General features: G+C 46.7%; 2 protein-coding genes across 11 annotated transcripts in view; one reads left to right on the forward strand and one right to left on the reverse strand.

The window, feature by feature from the left end:
* Nucleotides 1-2,831: 2,831 nt before the first annotated feature.
* On the reverse strand, nucleotides 2,832-7,270 carry Atp5mj (ATP synthase membrane subunit j). 2 transcript variants are annotated; one of them, XM_006987988.4, is made up of 4 exons: nucleotides 7,136-7,270; nucleotides 4,671-4,794; nucleotides 3,820-3,843; nucleotides 2,832-3,007 (listed from the first exon to the last, which is right to left on the reverse strand). In XM_006987988.4, exons 2-4 carry the CDS (start codon nucleotides 4,792-4,794, stop codon nucleotides 2,973-2,975), a joined length of 183 nt encoding a protein of 60 aa, XP_006988050.1. In that variant the 5' UTR covers nucleotides 7,136-7,270; the 3' UTR covers nucleotides 2,832-2,972. The 2 variants fall into 2 exon arrangements, with proteins under 2 accessions (XP_006988050.1, XP_015861974.1); XM_016006488.2 differs by lacking the exon at nucleotides 7,136-7,270 and adding an exon at nucleotides 7,053-7,074.
* A 5,739-nt stretch (nucleotides 7,271-13,009) lies between these two features.
* The window catches only part of Tdrd9 (tudor domain containing 9), a 108,814-nt gene continuing 104,499 nt past the window's right edge, over nucleotides 13,010-17,324 (forward strand). For 6 of the 9 annotated variants that reach the window (XR_006063669.2, XR_013044556.1, XR_013044555.1 and 3 more), the window contains exon 1: nucleotides 13,131-13,462. Coding sequence is in view for 5 of the 9 variants with exons in the window: in XM_016006490.3 (XP_015861976.1) it covers nucleotides 13,236-13,462 (227 nt within the window). In the remaining 4 variants the exon portion in view is untranslated. Of the gene's footprint in view, nucleotides 13,463-17,324 lie in introns of all 9 variants that reach the window. The other 3 variants (XM_006987990.4, XM_016006489.3, XM_076551498.1) reach the window with 3 other exon arrangements.

Raw genomic sequence — 17,324 nt, forward strand, 5'->3', positions numbered from 1 at the left:
GACTTGCTGTTTCCAAATCGCTGGTGGGTTCAGAATAGATTCTCTTCATTTTTCTTTTTGTTAATGTTATTCTTTTTTTTTTTTTTTAAGCATGCCCTCACTGTGTAAACAAGGCTAGTTTCCAACGTGTAATCTTCCTGCCTCTGCCTCAAGAGTGCTGAGATGAGAAGCATGTGTCAACGCAAGCTCAGCACACTTGAGTCTAATGCTCTGAGATAAGGCCTTGGCACTACTCACAGTGGGTGACAGACAGCCCACATGGAGAGCTAATTCTGACTAAGGACACACAGTAGTAATGGGGGAAGAGCAACTGCCCAGCCGTGTGGGGAGCAATTCCGAGGCAGACGCAACCATCTTCCCCCAGAGATGAGCTCAGCCTTCCTGAATCCTTCCTGGCCTGGCACTTGATAGCCCAAACTGCACTTCACTGTGTAACATGTGGTTACTGTTCATGAAGCAACTGCTAAGCCTGTCCTTACTAGACTGGACATTTCTAAGACCTGCTCTTGGGCATCAAGTGTATCTGGGGAACCTAGAAATATTAACTTGTCAAGCTCTTCCCCAGACTAGTGAGATACATGGAGGCCCAAGTCCATGCCAATGCAGGCTGAGAAGAGCTGGTACAGACTGCCTTTTTCTCCTGTTCTGAGTCAGGACCATGAAATCCTGGCTTGCTTGAAATTCAGTATGTAGACTGAACTCAAAGAGATCTGCCTCTGGAGCTGTGCTGGCTAGTTTTGGCAGCTTCACAGAAGCTAGTCATCTGAGAAGTGAGCCTCAAGTGAGAAAATGCCTCCTTCTGTAGGCAGCCTGTAGGGCATTTTCTTAATTAGTGATTGATGTGGGAGGACTCAATCCATAGTGGGTGGTGTCACCTTTGGCTGGTGGTCCTAGGTGCTTTAAGAAGGCAGGTTAAGTGAGCCAGGGGAAGCAAGCCATTAAGCAGCATCCCTTCATGGCCTCTGCATCAGCTCCTGCTACCAGGTTCCTGCCTGGTTTTAGTTCCTGCCTTGGCTTCCCTCAATGGACTGATTCAGAATATGTAAGCCAAAATAAACTCTTTCCTCCCCAAGTTGCTTTTGGTCATGGTGTTTCATCACAGCAATAGTAACTAACCCCAAGACAGGAGCTATGAAATTAGAGGATGCACCACTATCTGTCTATCCTAGCTACCTAACCCATCATCCATCCAGTAGCCCAATTTAGCCTGAAATTCATTATGTCGTTAATGGAGACTCAAGAACTCTATTCTCTTGCCTCAACTTCTCAAGAGCTGAGATCACAGGTATAAGGCACCACACCTGGTTGTTGTGGAATATTATTTCTACTAGGCAAAGATGTGTTACATTTGTTTAGGCTGCAGAATGTATTACTTTAACTGTGTAAAGGTGTGTTACTTTTGTTTACGCTGCATGTTTAATTATGTAAAGGTGTGCTGCATTTGTTCCACTTTGCCTGACTAAGGCACCTGATTGGTCTAATAGCACTGAATGGCCAATAGCTAGTCAGAAGAGGGATAGGCAGTGCTGGTAGGCAGGCAGAGGAAGAGGAATCTAGGTTTAAGAGAGGAGGAATCAAGGGGGAGGAGAGAATGAGGGAGATGCCCAGGGCAAGAAGCCAGGCAGCCCCCACCAGCCAGACATGGGGAGTAGTGTGAGTCAGACATACAGAAGGAAAGAAAAGTAAAAAGCTCTAAGGCTAAAGATAAAGATAAGACAGGGTAATTGAAAAGAATTAGCCAGAAACCAACCTAACTAAGCTGAGCATTTGTAACTAATAAGAAGTCTTTGTGTCATGATTTGGGAGCTGGCTGGTGGCCCAAAGAGAAAGCCTGGCACACCTGGCTTCTTTGTGAGCCAAGGTTGCACTCCACAGGTCAGGCTGTCTTTGAACTTGTGATCCTCCTGTCTCACCTTCCCAAACACTGGGTTAGAGGTGTGCATCAACACACAGTTCCCCATCGGCTTGTCCATATTGCTTACTCTACTGTGACTGATGAGTCAGATGTAACTTTGTCCCTGAGCTTATGCCCACCACGTGCTCTGAGGAGAGCGTCCCTTGCTCTGTGTGCGAGCAGGTGCTCATGCACAGGTGGAGGTCAGCGAACTTCTAAGAGTTGGCTTTCTCCTTTCGCTGCAAAGGTCCTGCGGCTCCAACTCAGGTTGTCAGGCTTCGGGACAAGCACCCTTACATGCTGAGCCATCACACCAGCCTTCTTTCCACTGTAATATTTATTAATGGGTATGTGTGCACATTGTATGTATATGGATGCCCAAAGAGAAGGAGGGTGTTGGATCCACTGGAGCCGGAGTCAACAAGTATTTGTAAGCTCCTTGATGTGGACCATACTTCCAGCTCCTTTCCATTTACTTTTTACATACTTTTTTGAGACAGGGTTTCAGTAGCTCACGCTGGCCTTGAACTCCATAACTTGGGCTCCTCCCTGCTCTGGTTGGGATTAGTGGTGTGCCACCATGCTTGCTTTATGCTCTTATTTCAGCATTTCACAATTTAATGTTTTGTTTCCCCCTTACCTTCTTATTGACCCTCATAAAAAAATTACGTTAGCCCTTAAGATAATTAACATCTTCTTTCCCAAAATATGAAAACAAGATCAGAGAAGAAAGATGCTAGGCAGAGACAAAACTGTTTAACAAACAATTATAGAATATTGGAATCGGTTTGTATCTAGACACCAATGACCAATCTTTATGCAGCACATGCTGCTGCTCATTCCTCAGGTTTCCTACGAAGGCGCTCAGGGGTTCTGATGGAGCCTGCTGCACTACAGAGGACATATTCAGGGGAAGCAGAGGAGTATCCACAGGGAGTCGTACTACTCACATACATTTATTAATGCCACATTGTAAATGGTACTTAGGTAAGTGCACAGCGATGTTCCATGTTCCCACCTAACACAGCTTGCTTAAGTTTAGCCGACAGGATTCATCGTGAGTGGACTCAGGGAGCAGTTAATGATGGCCATGGGCAGGTGCAGGACTGGAGCCTTCCAAGGAGAAGAACAAAGTGATATAATTTAGAAGCAGGAGCAGAATATAGTTTATTATTTAAAGTAACAAGTCAGAAAATTCATTTTCAATGCTACAAAACAGAATGGGGGCTGGGCATGGTGTATACACCTTTAATCCCAGCACTTAGGAGGCAGAGGCAAGAGGATCTCTGAGTTCAAGGTCAGCTAAGTCCACACAGTGAGACCTCGCCTCAAAAATAAAACAAGCCCCTGCCACAATTCAACCAACCAACCAACCAACAACCCCACCCGGAATGGGGGTAGGGGAGCCACTTCTATGTGGAACACTCAGCCTGGTTCTACGTCTGTGCAAGTAGTGTTGATGCAACAGTTCATCTGCCGGAGCAGAGGAAGGTCTCCCCTCAGAGCCCAGAAAGCCAGTCCTGGGTCTGTGTGAGTCTCCAATGACCACGGTTTCAGTGCCACCAGTAAAACAGTAAAGAGACACCCAGCACTAGGGCACAGATTTAGCACTCTCCTCCCAAATTACACCAAAACAGGAATTTCAGTAGCATGCTCACCCAGCTGGCCTTGAGCTAGCCTGTGCCTTCCTACTAGGGGCATCAGCTACCCACTTCCTGTCATTACCACAAGTGTTACTTGGCCCAAAGGGTGCATACTGTTTTGCTCCTTACCATTTAACTGCATATGTGTTGGTCTTTAGTATTTCTACTCTATAGAATTGCTGAGTCAGGCATCAGTTTCCATTCAGGACTCAGAGAACTTATTTTGAAAAGCTATGATGGCCTTATTCAATCCCCAACCATTCCAAGAAGTAGAAATCTTACCTTTCAAAGCTTTACTTCTTTTATCTAAAACAGAAGGGAAAATCAGTTACACCAGTGCCCTACAAAAGTGTCCAGTCAATTAACTGTCAAATCCACATGTGACTGCAGGCTTCCTAGGCTGGGTAAAGCATCACAGCATGCTTTCAGGTAACAGAGTCATGGCTGTGTGTCACAACCGTTCCTTTTTCCAAATTAGCAAACAAAGCAGGAGGTTTCATTTCAGCATGCACAGACACCTGTCGCATGCCCTGCTCATGCCCTCTTCAATGCCCTCGCTTGCTTCCCTCTCCCCTCCCAGGCCGTCTCTTCTTGCATGCAACAACAACCTCTTTTCACTTTCATGGCTGGTGTTTATGTGAGAGCAGACTGTGCATATGAGAGAAAACATCTAATATTTGTCTTTCTGAGTCTGGCATCTCATTTAGCAGGACAATCTACTTGTATTCATTTTCTTGCAAATAACTTTTTTTTCTTTTATGGCCGAATAAAATTCCACTGTATCTATTACAGCTTTTTCAGTCTAAGCTCTCCCAACAAGGGCTATTTCAGCTACTTTATTCCTTTTTTTTTTAATCCATTCATTTGTTGATAGATATCTAAGATCATTGTTCTGGGCCAGCCAGATGGCTCAGCGGGTAAAGGTGCTTGCTGCACAAGCCCGGTAACCTGAGCCCAATCCCTGGGAGCCACATATAGGTCAAAGAGAGAACCAATTGCATACTTCTGCATACATGCTATGGAACGTGTACCTACACACACACTAATCATGTGCATGTATACGCACAGGATAATAATATTTTAAAAAAGTCATAGTTCCCCACAACTTCAAAGAAATAAAAACAGAAACCTACCGGCCTTCCTGATTTTATAAACGATGTAGCTCATTAACCCCATTCCCATCCAAATTTCCTGGTAAACCTGGGTATAGTAGGGTTTCATGGGGACCCAGACATTCTTAATAAGGCTTTGAATCATCTGAAAAAGAAGAGATAAACATTAAGATAACTGCTGGTGTATACCTAATTGGCAGGATATTTTCATTATTTCTACAGGCACTCCCGACACCCCTCCAGCCCCTGGCCAGCAGGCTCCCTCACAAAGCCTATCTGCCACTAAAGCTAGCCCGAAGTCATATATCTCTTTTTTGACTTTTGGGTGGAAACACTCCTTTCAGCATTATTAGCATTTCAAGTTTAAGTGGTCATTTCTATAGGAATGAACAGCCAGGCCTGGCACACCAGCACACTTTAACCTCCAGTTGCTCAGTCCTGAGATTGATGGATGGATATAAAACAAACGGTACAGGATAACCAAATGACAGCTCTCGAAGCAGTGTTTCCTGTTTCTTTTATAATTTACTACAGGTTCCAAACCAGATACTCTCATATCAACTTACATGACTCCAACAGCTGCAGGAGAATCTAGCTCCGAGCCTTCTCATTTGACTTGGAAACCTCTGCGATGCAGTCCGTATCTTACCTTGAAGGCCCTGCCCCACACCACTACTGCACACAGAATTCTACCCCTCAGTGTTCTCTGGCTTTCCACAACTGTTTGTCAGTCTCATAGTACAGATCCATCAAAAGCTCAATCCAGCCAAAGGCCAGTGGCTGCCCTTGAATTATTGAAACCTGGACCATATTCACCCATTTCCCCCAGGGGGTGGAGATGGCTCAGCAGGTTCTGGTCCTAGAATCTACATCGTGGCTCACAACCATCTGCAGTGTAACTCCAGTTCCGGGGGTCTGACACTGCCTTTTGACCTCCAAGGGCACACGCACATGGCCTTGCTTCCTGCTTTCTCCTATGGGAATGAACTTAAACTGAGGAATGGCCTAAAGGTTAGCTAGCCCAGAGAGTTAACTCCTAGGGTGGGACGATTATCTTTTCCTGAACTGTCTCTAAATTCCTCCTAATATTTGTGTCCAGACGCTCTAACATGACAGTCCTGCCTTCGCTATACCCTTCAGAGGTGGCCCTGGAAAGCTGACGAATCCCAAGCCACCGACAGAGTGGCGAGGCATCTCTGCCAGATAGGCAAGGACTGAGAAAGTATTGTACAGGACTAGTGGGATCCCAGCTCTGTTCTCAACTTCAGAAATTCCCCAAATCTCCTGTCAGGTCTCCCTATCAAAAAAGGACCTTCTACTTGCTCCCCAGGACTCGTGAAACAAAAAAGGGTCCAGTCTGGCACCTGGTGCAAAGCAAGCACTCAGTAAATGATCAATCAATAACAAGGAGTTGCCATAAAAAAGAAAGCGGCAATCCCTAGACCACTGGGACTCTAAGGGAGGACTGAAAGATTTCCTCGCTTTTCCTCCCGTAGGCTGGGTAGAAGTGTCAAGAAGTGATATCAAGGCCAGGTGGTGGTGGCACACGCTTTAATCCCAGCACTCGGGAGGCAGAGTCAGGCGGATCTCTGGGAGTTCAAGGCCAGTCTGGTCTACAGAGTGAGTTCCATAACAGTCAGGGCTGTTACACAGAGAAACCCTGTCTTTCCCCCCTCCCCCAAGGTCAAACGGCGGTCTACTAAGACTGCCTGTGCCTGCAAAGTTTTTGAAAATTAAAGTAACAGCAAGCTATTACCTGGCAGTACACTGGAAAGAGGGGACATGTGACAGTCTGAGGTTTATAATGTGGTTTCATACAAAGGGAACATCCCTTTACCAAAGCCTAACTTGGAAGAAACCTGTGGCATAAAGGAAAGAAGTCACTAACTTTGGAGTGATGTTTCCTGGCTTGGAGTCTAACCAGGGAACAGGATGCTCACAGCTGATGGTGGCATGCTCCTTTACCAAAGCTATATAGTTAGGCAGGTCCATCCGCGTATCAATGCCCCAGAAAGGGCATAACGCTGACTGAGGAGGGCCTCCACGTAGCCCCTCTTAGTCTTGAGGAATACTCGCTCTATCAATAGAAACATAATCTCAGGGCACACCCGCACAGACCCTCGCTAACCCGAAGGACTGGCAACAACCCCTCGCCCAGAAACCACCCTTGCAGTCGGAGATCCGACCCCGTGCATTCTCGCAGTCGGCGAGACTGAGCCCCGGACACTCTCCTGGCGGACCGGAGGACTGACCCCCAGGCACATCCCTGCAGCATGGGGCTCACTCCGGCACTCCCCGGCCGCAGTCGCGAGAAACCCCGTGGACCCTCCTTACAGTCCGTGGCGCAGGGGCTGGGCCAAGGTCAGCGAGGATCGCAGTCCCTCGCCTGCGCTCCCGACCTACCTCGGCTCCACCGCACTCCGTCCCGGCCCCTTTCCGGTCCCCGCTGTCGGGAACATGGGAAAAAGCCCAGGCCCCTCTCTTACCTCAGCAAGACCAAGGCCACAGGCCACAGCAGAACCCGCTAGACAAGGAAAGGTCACCGAGCACGCAGGCGCCGCGCGGGGCCCGCCGGGAAAACGGAAGGAGCCGCGGCTCCAGAAGCCGGCTGCCGGCTCTTCCGCGCCTGCGCACCACGGCGCCCCCGTGGTCACCTGGGGGCTGCACGCATGCGTGGGGGTTGGTCAAACGCAGGAGTTGCTGGGAGATGGAGTCTACTGTGTCTCTAGGTGTCATAAAACTGGCGGTCCCGACTTCCCTGGGTTGCTGGGAACACCGGGCTTTCAATGCTGAAACCAGCACAGCAGACAATCCGGACAAGTTGACCGTAAAGAAAACAAACAAAAAATCCTCTTCGCAGGGCTCACGCCTTTAACCCCTGCGCTCAGGACGCTGAGGCAGCATGGTTGTCATAAATTCGACCTTCAGGGCAGCCTGGGCTATAGCGTGAAACTGCCTTAAAAACCAAATCAAAAGCCGGGTGTGGTAGCACACACCTTTAATCCCGGCACTCTGGGAGGCAGGCAGATCTCTGTGAGTTCAAAGCCAACCTGGTCTACATAGTGAGTTCCAGGACAGTCAGGGATACACAGAGAAACCGTCTCAAAATACAAAAACACCAAAGCAAAGGCCGGTCATAGTGGCACAGGTCTTTAATCCCAGCACTCGGGAGGCAGAGGCACAGGGGTGGGGGTGGGACGAAGGCTGGGAGGGTGCGGGGCAGGAGGGTTTCTCTTGAGTTTGACACTAGGGTGCTCTATATAGCAAGTTCTGGCGAGGGGGGGCTACTTAGTGAGATTATCGCACTCCCACCTTCCCAAACAAACCAAACACCAATGGAAACAAAGCAATAATAATAATAAAAAAGAAACTCTCTTTACTAGTTTTTTTTTTTTTTGAGATAGGGGTTTTCTGTGTAGTCTGGAACTTGCTAAGTAAACCAGGCTGGCCTTGAATTCAGAAAATTGCCTGCCTCTGTCTCCTAAATACTGGGATTAAAGGCCTGCACCATTACACCAGGCTTTTTTCTTGCCATTTCCTCTGGTTTTGCTAATTTCTGCGCTACATATTTGATTAAGCAGCCATTCTGAGTATAGTGATTGTCCTTAAAAGATGTCATAAAGTGATGCAGAGACTTCTGCAGGAACTCCAGGGACTGGACCTAATAGTTTTTTGTTTTTTAAATAAACATGCTAGCAGGGTGCGGTGTGCATATATACTCCTAGCACTTGGAAAGTAGAGGATGATCAGGGTTTTAAGACCATCCTGGGCTACATGAGACCCTGTTTCTAAAGAACAAAAACAAAAACAAACCAACAAAAATTGTTCTTGCTTTATTTTAGTTTTTAAAAAAGGCTTATTTTAAGTTTTGGTTTTGCCCAATCACTGGACATGCTTTAGTGAAACATTCACTATTAGGATAAGAATTTGTACCGTATTAAGCTGATGAAAGGATATGCTGGCTATACTTTGGTGTGTGTGTGGGAGGCTAAAAGCTTTTTAGATTATGGATTAGCCTATAGAAAAATGTCTGCCGTAAATCAAACAGTGAAGGGGAAGATGAATAGGAATCTCACTTACACAACTTAAGTAAAACATAGCTCTCTGAACAGATGAAGATAGCTTTCTTCTGTATCCCAGAATCTAATCAATATATGTATAATTCAGTTATTATTTGGCTTAAAAGGGCTTATCGGGAAATGTTATCATTTTTACTGTTGTCTACAGAGGAAATATTTTCCAGTTTCAAATGACTCTGGACTTTTGAATTATAACCTGTTTTTATGTTTAAAAAAAAAAAGCCCCAAGGCAAAAGGTAGATAAAGAGAAACTGTTATGGGAGAAAAAAAAGGCTTATTTTTATGTGTATGAATGTTTTGTTCACATTTATGTCTGTGCACCAAGTGTGTGCCTGGTGCCCTCAGAGGTCAGAAGAGGGCATTCGATACCCTGCAACTGTAATTATGAATGGTTGTCATCTACAACACCAGTGCTGGGAATTGAACCTCCGTCCTTTGGAAGGGCAACAAGGGCCCCGAATCCCTTCCGTGCATCTCCAGCCCTGTACTTCTGTTTAAGGAACTACTGAAACCTCAGCAGAAACTGGGAAAGCACATCTATCTGTTGAGTTAAAGCAACCTGGGGGATGCAGACCTAGCTTGGTGGTAGCTTGCTCAAGCACAGGGCCCTGGGTTTGGTCCTTAGTTGCGGGTGGGTGTAGCTAGAGTTTTCCTGCCTTGTCCACAGTCAGGACAAATCTTTGTCACCCTCCAGTCCCACAGCCGCTCAGACCCAACCAAGTAAACACAGAGACTTATATTGCTTACAAACTGTATGGCCGTGGCAGGCTTCTTGCTAACTGTTCTTATAGCTTAAATTAATCCATTTCCACAAATCTATACCTTGCCACGTGGCTGGTGGCTTACCGGCGTCTTCACATGCTGCTGGTCATGGCGGCGGCTGCAGTGTCTCTCTATCTCCGCCTTCCACTTCCCATAATTCTACTCTTTCCTTGTCCCACCTACTTCCTGCCTAGCCACTGGCCAATCAGTGTTTTATTTATTGACCAATCAGAGCAATTTGACATACAGACCATCCCACAGCAGGTGGGTGCGGGGGAGAAAAAAAAAGGCTGGGAGTGGGGGTACAAGGCTTTAATCCCAGCACTGGGGAAGCAGAGGCAGGTGGATCTCTGTGAGTTTGAGGCCAGCCCGGTCTAAAAGAGAGTCCTAGGATAGCCAGGACTGTTACACAGAGAAACTCTTGTCTTGAAAAACCAAACAAAAACAAACAAATAAAACAAAAAAAAAATTGGGTTTGTTTAGCAATTACTGAAGCAAAAGACAGGAGAAATAAATTAGAAAAACAGGCGAAGAGAAGACAAAGATACCTCACAGAAAGAAAGGCAACAGCATTCAGCCCAGTTTGGTTGGTATTCTTTCTGTTATTCATTAAGCCACACTGTTTACCGTTTGAGAAAAGCCATGAGGCACAACAAACTCACTATAAGAGTTTATTAAGGGAAGGGAGCAGAAGGGATGTGACAGGCCTATGGGAATAGAATGTGCAGGAAGACGGGAGGGATATGCGGGGATCTGCTTTTATGGATTGCCCCTGCACATGCGCATATGAGCTTAACATAGCTATGCCAAACATGTGCATAGATTACATGATCATGCTGCGCACAAATTACGTGACCACAACATATGAACTCTACCACTGAGCTTTACCCTCAGCCATACAACTAACTGGGTCTTAGAAACCAATGGGGAGTAGGGTAGAAATATTTGAAGAGCTAATAGCTGATTGAGAATTTCCCAAAAGGGATTTAAAAAAAAAAAAATCAAAGCCTCAAAAAGTCTTACTGAAACCAAGCAGAGAAATGAGGTCTAGAAGCCGCCTAATAAAACTGAAGACCAGGGCTGGGGTTGTAGCTCCGCGGAGGGGTGTTTGTTCAGCATGTGTGGGGACCTGGGGTTGTAGCTCCGCGGAGGGGTGGTTGTTCAGCATGTGTGGGGACCCACGTTCCCAGCACCATCAAACAAAAAGATCCTAATACCTAATAATGATGTGAAATAACTGCCCGTCTAGAATTCTATTTATGGGAAAATCAACATTTAGTCGAGGTGAAATACAGTTTTGAAGAAGTGAAAAGTGAGGGAATGAGTACTATCAGATCTACAGGAGATTCATTCAGGCAGCAGAAATCGGAGCTGAGATGGGAGGGTGGGGATGCAGGGAAGAAGGAAGAGAGATGACCACAGTCCTGCTTTGAAGGGAAAAGGGGCTTTGGAGCAAATGAAGCCGCATGAAAACTTGGCAAGCTTGCTGTGTTAGGGTGCTGATTCTACAGGTTCAGAGGTTTCTAAGGCCTCTGAGGACCAAAACTCTCTTCATCACAATAGTTAAGAGTTGTCTTTTCTTGCTGGAATTCTTACATGCACCACGGAATTTTCCAGAGGCTCTGAGACTTGTGCTATCATATCTGTGAGGCTTGTGAGATCATATAGCATCACAGAGACAGAAAAGCTGCTGGTTTTCACTCTGCTAGACACTATGGGACTGGTGAAAATTTCTACGTGTCACTCTGGGGCTGGAGAGATGACTCAGTGGTCAAGAGGGACAGCTGCTCTGGAAGAGCACCAGAATATGGTTTCCAGCACCCATGTTGGGTAGCTCACAAGCCGCCTGTATCTGCAGCTAATCTAATGCCCTCTTCTGGCCATTCACACATCGCATACGTGTGCACATACATGTAAATAAAAATAAAATTTAAAAAAGTGTCACTCTTACATATGAGCTTTTTGGAAAATTTAGTGATTTTCATAAGTAATATTGCTTGATATCAAATGAGCTTTTAATTGCCATTTTAAATTAATGTTTTACTTTGATTTCTGTTTCTGTAGTAAAACATGGGGAGGAAAGGGTTTATTTCAGATTACACTTAAAAGTCACAATCTATCATTGAGGGAAGACGGAGGCAGGGACTTCCAAGCAGAGGCAGGAGCCATGGTGAAAGGTTGCTTACTGGTTTATGCTGGTTCCACTTGCCTAGGAATGGTGCCATCCACAGTGGGCTGGGCCCTCACGCATCAATCATCAATCTAGATAGTCTCTGACAGACATGGCCGCAGGCCAATCTGATCTGGGCAGGCTCTCAATTAAGACTCCCTCATATAACTCTAGGCTGTGCCAAACTGACAGCGGAAGATCATTTGGACGCATGCATAAAAAAAACCTTTCTTGGTTGTAATCCCCCACAGATAGATATAAACCATAAACAATCCTCTTTGGGTCTCAAGTCACTATTAGGAGTGTAAAGAGGGTCTTGCAATCTGAATCAGGTTTAAGATGTAGTTCAAAAGGAATTTTTAAATTTATTATTATTATTATTTTATTTTTTGAGACAAGGTTTCTCTGTGTAACTAAGTCCTGGCTGTCCTGGAACTCCCTCTGGCTGGCCTCGAACTCAGAGATTCACCTGCCTCTGCCTCCCAAGTGCTGCGATTAAAGGCGTGCACCACCACTGCCCAGCCAAAAAGAATATTTTACTTCAAATTTTTTTTTAGAGATAAACTCTTACTCTGTTGTTCAAGTTGGTAAACGCCCAGCAATTCTGTCTCGATCCTGCCGAATTCTAGGATCCCAGTTGTGAGCTAACAGGAAAAGCATCATAGCTATTTGAAGACGAAGCTTCAAACCAGACAACAGGCTTTTAATGTAATTTCAAGTCCAAAACACTAACACGTCTTCAGACGTTTGAACATGTTTACCCAGCTATCTCAGCAGATTCCAAGTGCCTAATGCTGCGTTCTGAGGCTAACAGGAGAGCCAACTTTAAGCAGTTTCTCCTGCTTTATGGAGAGTGCGGTTTAACAGATCCTTTATTGCTAAACGCTGTCAGCTGTTCGCATCCCTGTTCTCTCTGAACCTCAGGCTGCTCTGTGAATAAGTCAAATCTGCCCCAAAGACCTCGGAATGAGATCTAACGACCTAGAGCCTGCAAGCCCATTACGAATTGCCTGTTCCCAAGTGGTCCGTTAGCTTTGATCTTTGGGTCATGTGAGAAGGGAACGCCAAGAACTATCCCACCTTGTTAGGGCCAATGAGACCCTCGCGTTCAAAGACCGCTCAGGTGCCCCTGTTGCATAAAGCTACAATCTCTGAGGCTTGTGGCCCAGCTCTTGTAGGGCTCTAGGGTCAGACTGGCAGCAGGAATGCTGTAAATATTACCAGCAGCCATCGGAATTGCGCAGATTCCAACATCAAAACCACTAGAAGCCGGCCTCAATAGACACTTGCCTGCCCAGGTCACCTGACCCCAGCTCTCCCAGCAGACCTTGCGGGGAGGCCCTGGCTGCGCACAGGCCCGTGTGCAGTGTGGGAGCAGGCACGAGGCTCGAGGTGTTCCCGTGCAGGGCCTGGCCCCACTCTCTTGCGTGGCACGGTCTGATTGGCTGGCCTCAGCAGGGGGGGAGGGGCGGGGCTTCTGGAACGGTCGTTGTGGCGCTGGGCCGGGAGCTTAGATCGAGGCTTTTGCCACCTTTGGAGCCGGGCGGTTGAGGCAGCTCCTGGGCTCCTGGGAGGATGTTGCGGAAGCTCACGGTCGACCAGATCAATGACTGGTTCACCATAGGCAAGACCGTGACCAATGTGGAGCTGCTGGGCTTGCCGCCCGCCTTCCCTGCCGAGGCAGCCCGGGAGGAGGTGCAGCGCCCCGATGCAGCCCCCGGAGAGGCCCCTGAGGTCCAGGCCCAGGATCCAGGTCCAGTTGTGGCCACAGCACCGGCCCGGCCAGCTTCAGCCTTTGGGAGGTAGGGAGCCTGGGAGGGGCTCGGGAGGGTCTGCAAACAGATGAAGAGCGCCATGTAGCCTGAGCCCTTAGCAAACAGGTGCCTTCCCAGGTTTTCCTGCAAGAAGCGGAGCCTCCCAAGAATTTGTTTATTTTAAAGGATTTATATATTTATTATATATATATACATATATAGAGAGATATAGATATATATATAGTGTTCTGCCTGCATGCCGGAAGTGGGCACCAGATCTCATTACAGGTGGTTGTGAGCCACCATGTGGTTGCTGGGAATTGGAATCAGGACCTCTGGAAAAGCAGCCAGTGCTCTTAACCTCTGAGTCACCTCTCCAGCCCTGTTTGTTTATTTTAATTCCCTGCCTGTTGGGGTTTTTTGTTTTGAAACAGGGTCTTGTGTAGCCCAGCCTGGCCTCAACTTACTATGCCTCCGTGGATAACCTTGTATTTGTCGTTCTCTGGCCTCCTCCTCCCCAAGTCCTGAGATTACGGGTGTATGCCCCCAGCCCCAAGTTCATAGACTGCTTTAAAATTTTTCATTGCAAGGGTTCAGTGTGAGTGTGTGTGTGTGTGTGTGTGTGTGTGTGTGTGTGTATGTGTGTATGTGTGTGTATTTGTGCCTGGATACCTTGTTAGAGTTGGTCCTTCCACTGTGTTGGCTCCTGGGGATTGAACTTGGGTCATTGGGATTGCTGGCAAGTGCCTTTACCCAGCCGAGGCATCTCTGACCCAGATGCTGCCTACCCTCTTCTCTAAAGGTTTGTTTTATTTTTGAGGTGTGTGTAGGGGGAACCCTAGTGCTGGAGTTTGAGGCTGTTGTGAGCCACCTGGCCTGGGTGCTGGGAATGAAGCTCAGGTCCTCTGTAAAACCATTATACACTTTTAATCCCTGGTCCCTCTCTCTAGACTCCCCAGACACTGGTTTTGGAAGTTAGTTGTAGGTTTCCAGAAACTTGTGTAGAGTTACCAAAACGTCCCCTTCCCTTCTGCATTCCCCATTGATATTTTTGTGCGTACTTCAGTGTGGTAAAGGATTATTATTCAGACTCCTCAGTGGACACTTGGGTCTTGGGTGGTGTTGCACACACGGTGTGGATTTGGACACGTGGTGGTGCGCATCTGTCACCATCTTGGTATCATTAGCAGTAAAAATCAATGTGCTCCACCTGGTTTACTGCTCTTTAGCCTTTGACAGCTAATAATCATTTTTTTTTTGTTTTCGTGTCTTCCTTCTCCAGAGTGCTGAAACCCCACAGTTTTAGCTCTCTGAGACTAGCTGCTTTAATCCAGTGATAGGCAGTTGAGATGCTGTAGCTCTGTGGGTTTTTAACGTAGCTTGAGATCCACCGGCTGGAGGTAGCGTATTGATCTACTGACACAGCTCTTGGTTCTTCCCCAGTTCTGGAAGTTAGGAACGAAGTTGTTGTAGACATCCGTGTGTAGGTTTCTCGGAAACATAAGTTTACAGCACATTTGTACATTTCAGTAGGTAAATAGCAAGGAGTTTGAATGCTGGCTCCTTGTTCAATTGTATTTTATTATTAATTTAAGTTTATGTGTCTTTGTCTTTTTGGTTATATGGAATATGTGTGCAGGTGTCCATAGAGGCCCGAGGAGGTGTCGGATCCTCAGGGCTGGGAGTGGCAAGCAGTTATAAGCTATCCAAGTGGGTGCTGGGAACTGAACTCTAGTTCTTTGGAAGAGCAGCAAGTGCTTTTAACCACCAGGCCACCTCTCCAGCCCCTTGGTTCAGTTTTATTAGCCTTTCACGTCTTACTATCTTTGGGTTAAGCATCTGCCTTCAGTTCCATGTGGATGTGGCAGAAGGACACCCTCTGTTTAGAAGAGACCTGGATGTGGTGAGCAGAAACCAGCATAGTAGTGCTCTAGCCTGGTACCTTTCTGTTACTCAACCCTACGTCCAGCACTCTTTGCAGTTGTTGGGGAGCCTTTTGTTTTTAATGAAAACATATTTCAAGACAGTGTTTCACTGTTTTGCCCAATTTGATCTTGAACTGAGCATAAGTGATCCTCCTGCCTTATCCTCCTAGGCAATGGAATTACAGGTATGCACCACCAAATTGAGTATCTCTTTAATTTTTAAAAATTAATTTCTTTTGTATATCTGTGATATATAGATGTGTGTGCTGGCTTCGGCAGCATATATACTAAAACTGGAACATGCCGGGCAGTGGTGGCGCACGCCTTTAATCCCAGCACTTGGGAGGCAGAGCCAGGTGGATCTCTGTGAGTTTGAGGCCAGCCTGGTCTACAGAGTGAGATCTAGGACAGCCTCCAAAGCTACACAGAGAAACCCTGTCTCAAAACAAAACAAAACAAAACAAAAAACCCAAACAAAAACAAACAAACAAAAAACAAAACAAAACAAAAAACTGGAACAGCACAGAAAAGATATATAGGGGTGTGTGTGAGCATGTGGGCAAGTTATGATCTGGTCGAAGGATAACTTCCAGGAGCCACTTCTTGCCTTCTACCTTGTCAGGTCAGGGTCTCTCTTGTCTCTCTCTCTCTCTCTCTCTCTCTCTCTCTCTCTCTCTCTCTCTCTCTCTCTCTCTCTCTCTCTCTAGTTTTCTGAGACAGAGTTTCTCTGTGTAGTCCTGGCTGTCCTGGAACTCACTCTGTAGACCACGCCGGCCTCGAACTCACAGAGATCCACCTGCCTCTGCCTCCTGAGTGCTGGGATCAAAGGCGTGTGCCCCACCCCCTCTTGATTCTGTTTATTTCATGTTAGCTGGCTGGACTGCCTCCCCTCACCTGGGAGTGCTGGGGTTACAGGTGAGTTACAGCTGTGGCTGGGGGGCGTTTTGTGGTTCTAAGGACGGAACTCAGGGTGTCAGGCTTGTGTGGCAGTGCTCTTACTTGCTGAGCCATCTTGCTGGCATTCTTGTGTCATAGCCTACTTAAGGTTCTACACCGCCTCAAGCTTCCCTGGAGACGTGTGATGCTTTAACTCATTTATTTTGATACTGGAACTAAATATGTATTGACCTTGTCAGAAACTGGAAGTTTGTCATTGAATGGTAAGGAGCGGTTTTTAAACTCCAGGTCTCTATGGACTGAGACTTGTTGAATCAAAAGTGGGTTTGCAGTGACATGACAGGAGGTGAGCGTGCCGTTAAAGGATGAGATTGGCATTCGTCATGCTACTTTGTCGGAGTGCCAGAGCCATTTTACCTGCCATGCTTTTCTGAATAATGCTAGCGGAGGTGGCATTCCTGCAGGGCCTTCCTGGGTCTAAACACGTGTCTGTCCAGTGTAGTGCTCCTAGAGTGTAGTAGGCTCTCAGACTGAATGCAGCTGCATTATTTAATCCTTACATCAGCACTTTGACATTGTTGGACTTCTATCAGTTAATCTGTGATGATTTTGTAAAGGAAAAACAATAGGTTTGGTTGGCAAAGTGGCATGCCTAATTCCTGTGGCAGAGTTACTCCCCACAGACATGTGCTGCAACCTGTGAACGTCAACCTATGAACATGCAGTGTTACATGGAACGTTTTTTTCAAAGATATATTTTATGTGGGTGAGTGTTTTGTCTGTGTGTATACGTTTGTACCATGTGAGTGCCTGGTATCTAAGGAGGCCAGAATAGGGTGTTCGATTTCCTGGAACTGGAGTTATAAATGGTTATAAGCCGCTATGTAGGTGATGGGAATCAAACCTGGGTCCTCTGGAAGAGTAGCCAGTGCTCTTAGCCTCTGAGCCACCTCTCCAGTCCTGGACGAAGGGATTTTGCTGGTATAATTAAGATGAGATATTTTACATTTATTTACTGTGTGGTATGCATGCATGCACACACATGCACGTGTATTTGTGTGGGTGTGTGCGCCATAGCATGTGTGTGG

The sequence above is a fragment of the Peromyscus maniculatus genome, chromosome 14, assembly GCF_049852395.1.
Source record: "Peromyscus maniculatus bairdii isolate BWxNUB_F1_BW_parent chromosome 14, HU_Pman_BW_mat_3.1, whole genome shotgun sequence".
NCBI lineage: Eukaryota > Metazoa > Chordata > Mammalia > Rodentia > Cricetidae > Peromyscus > Peromyscus maniculatus.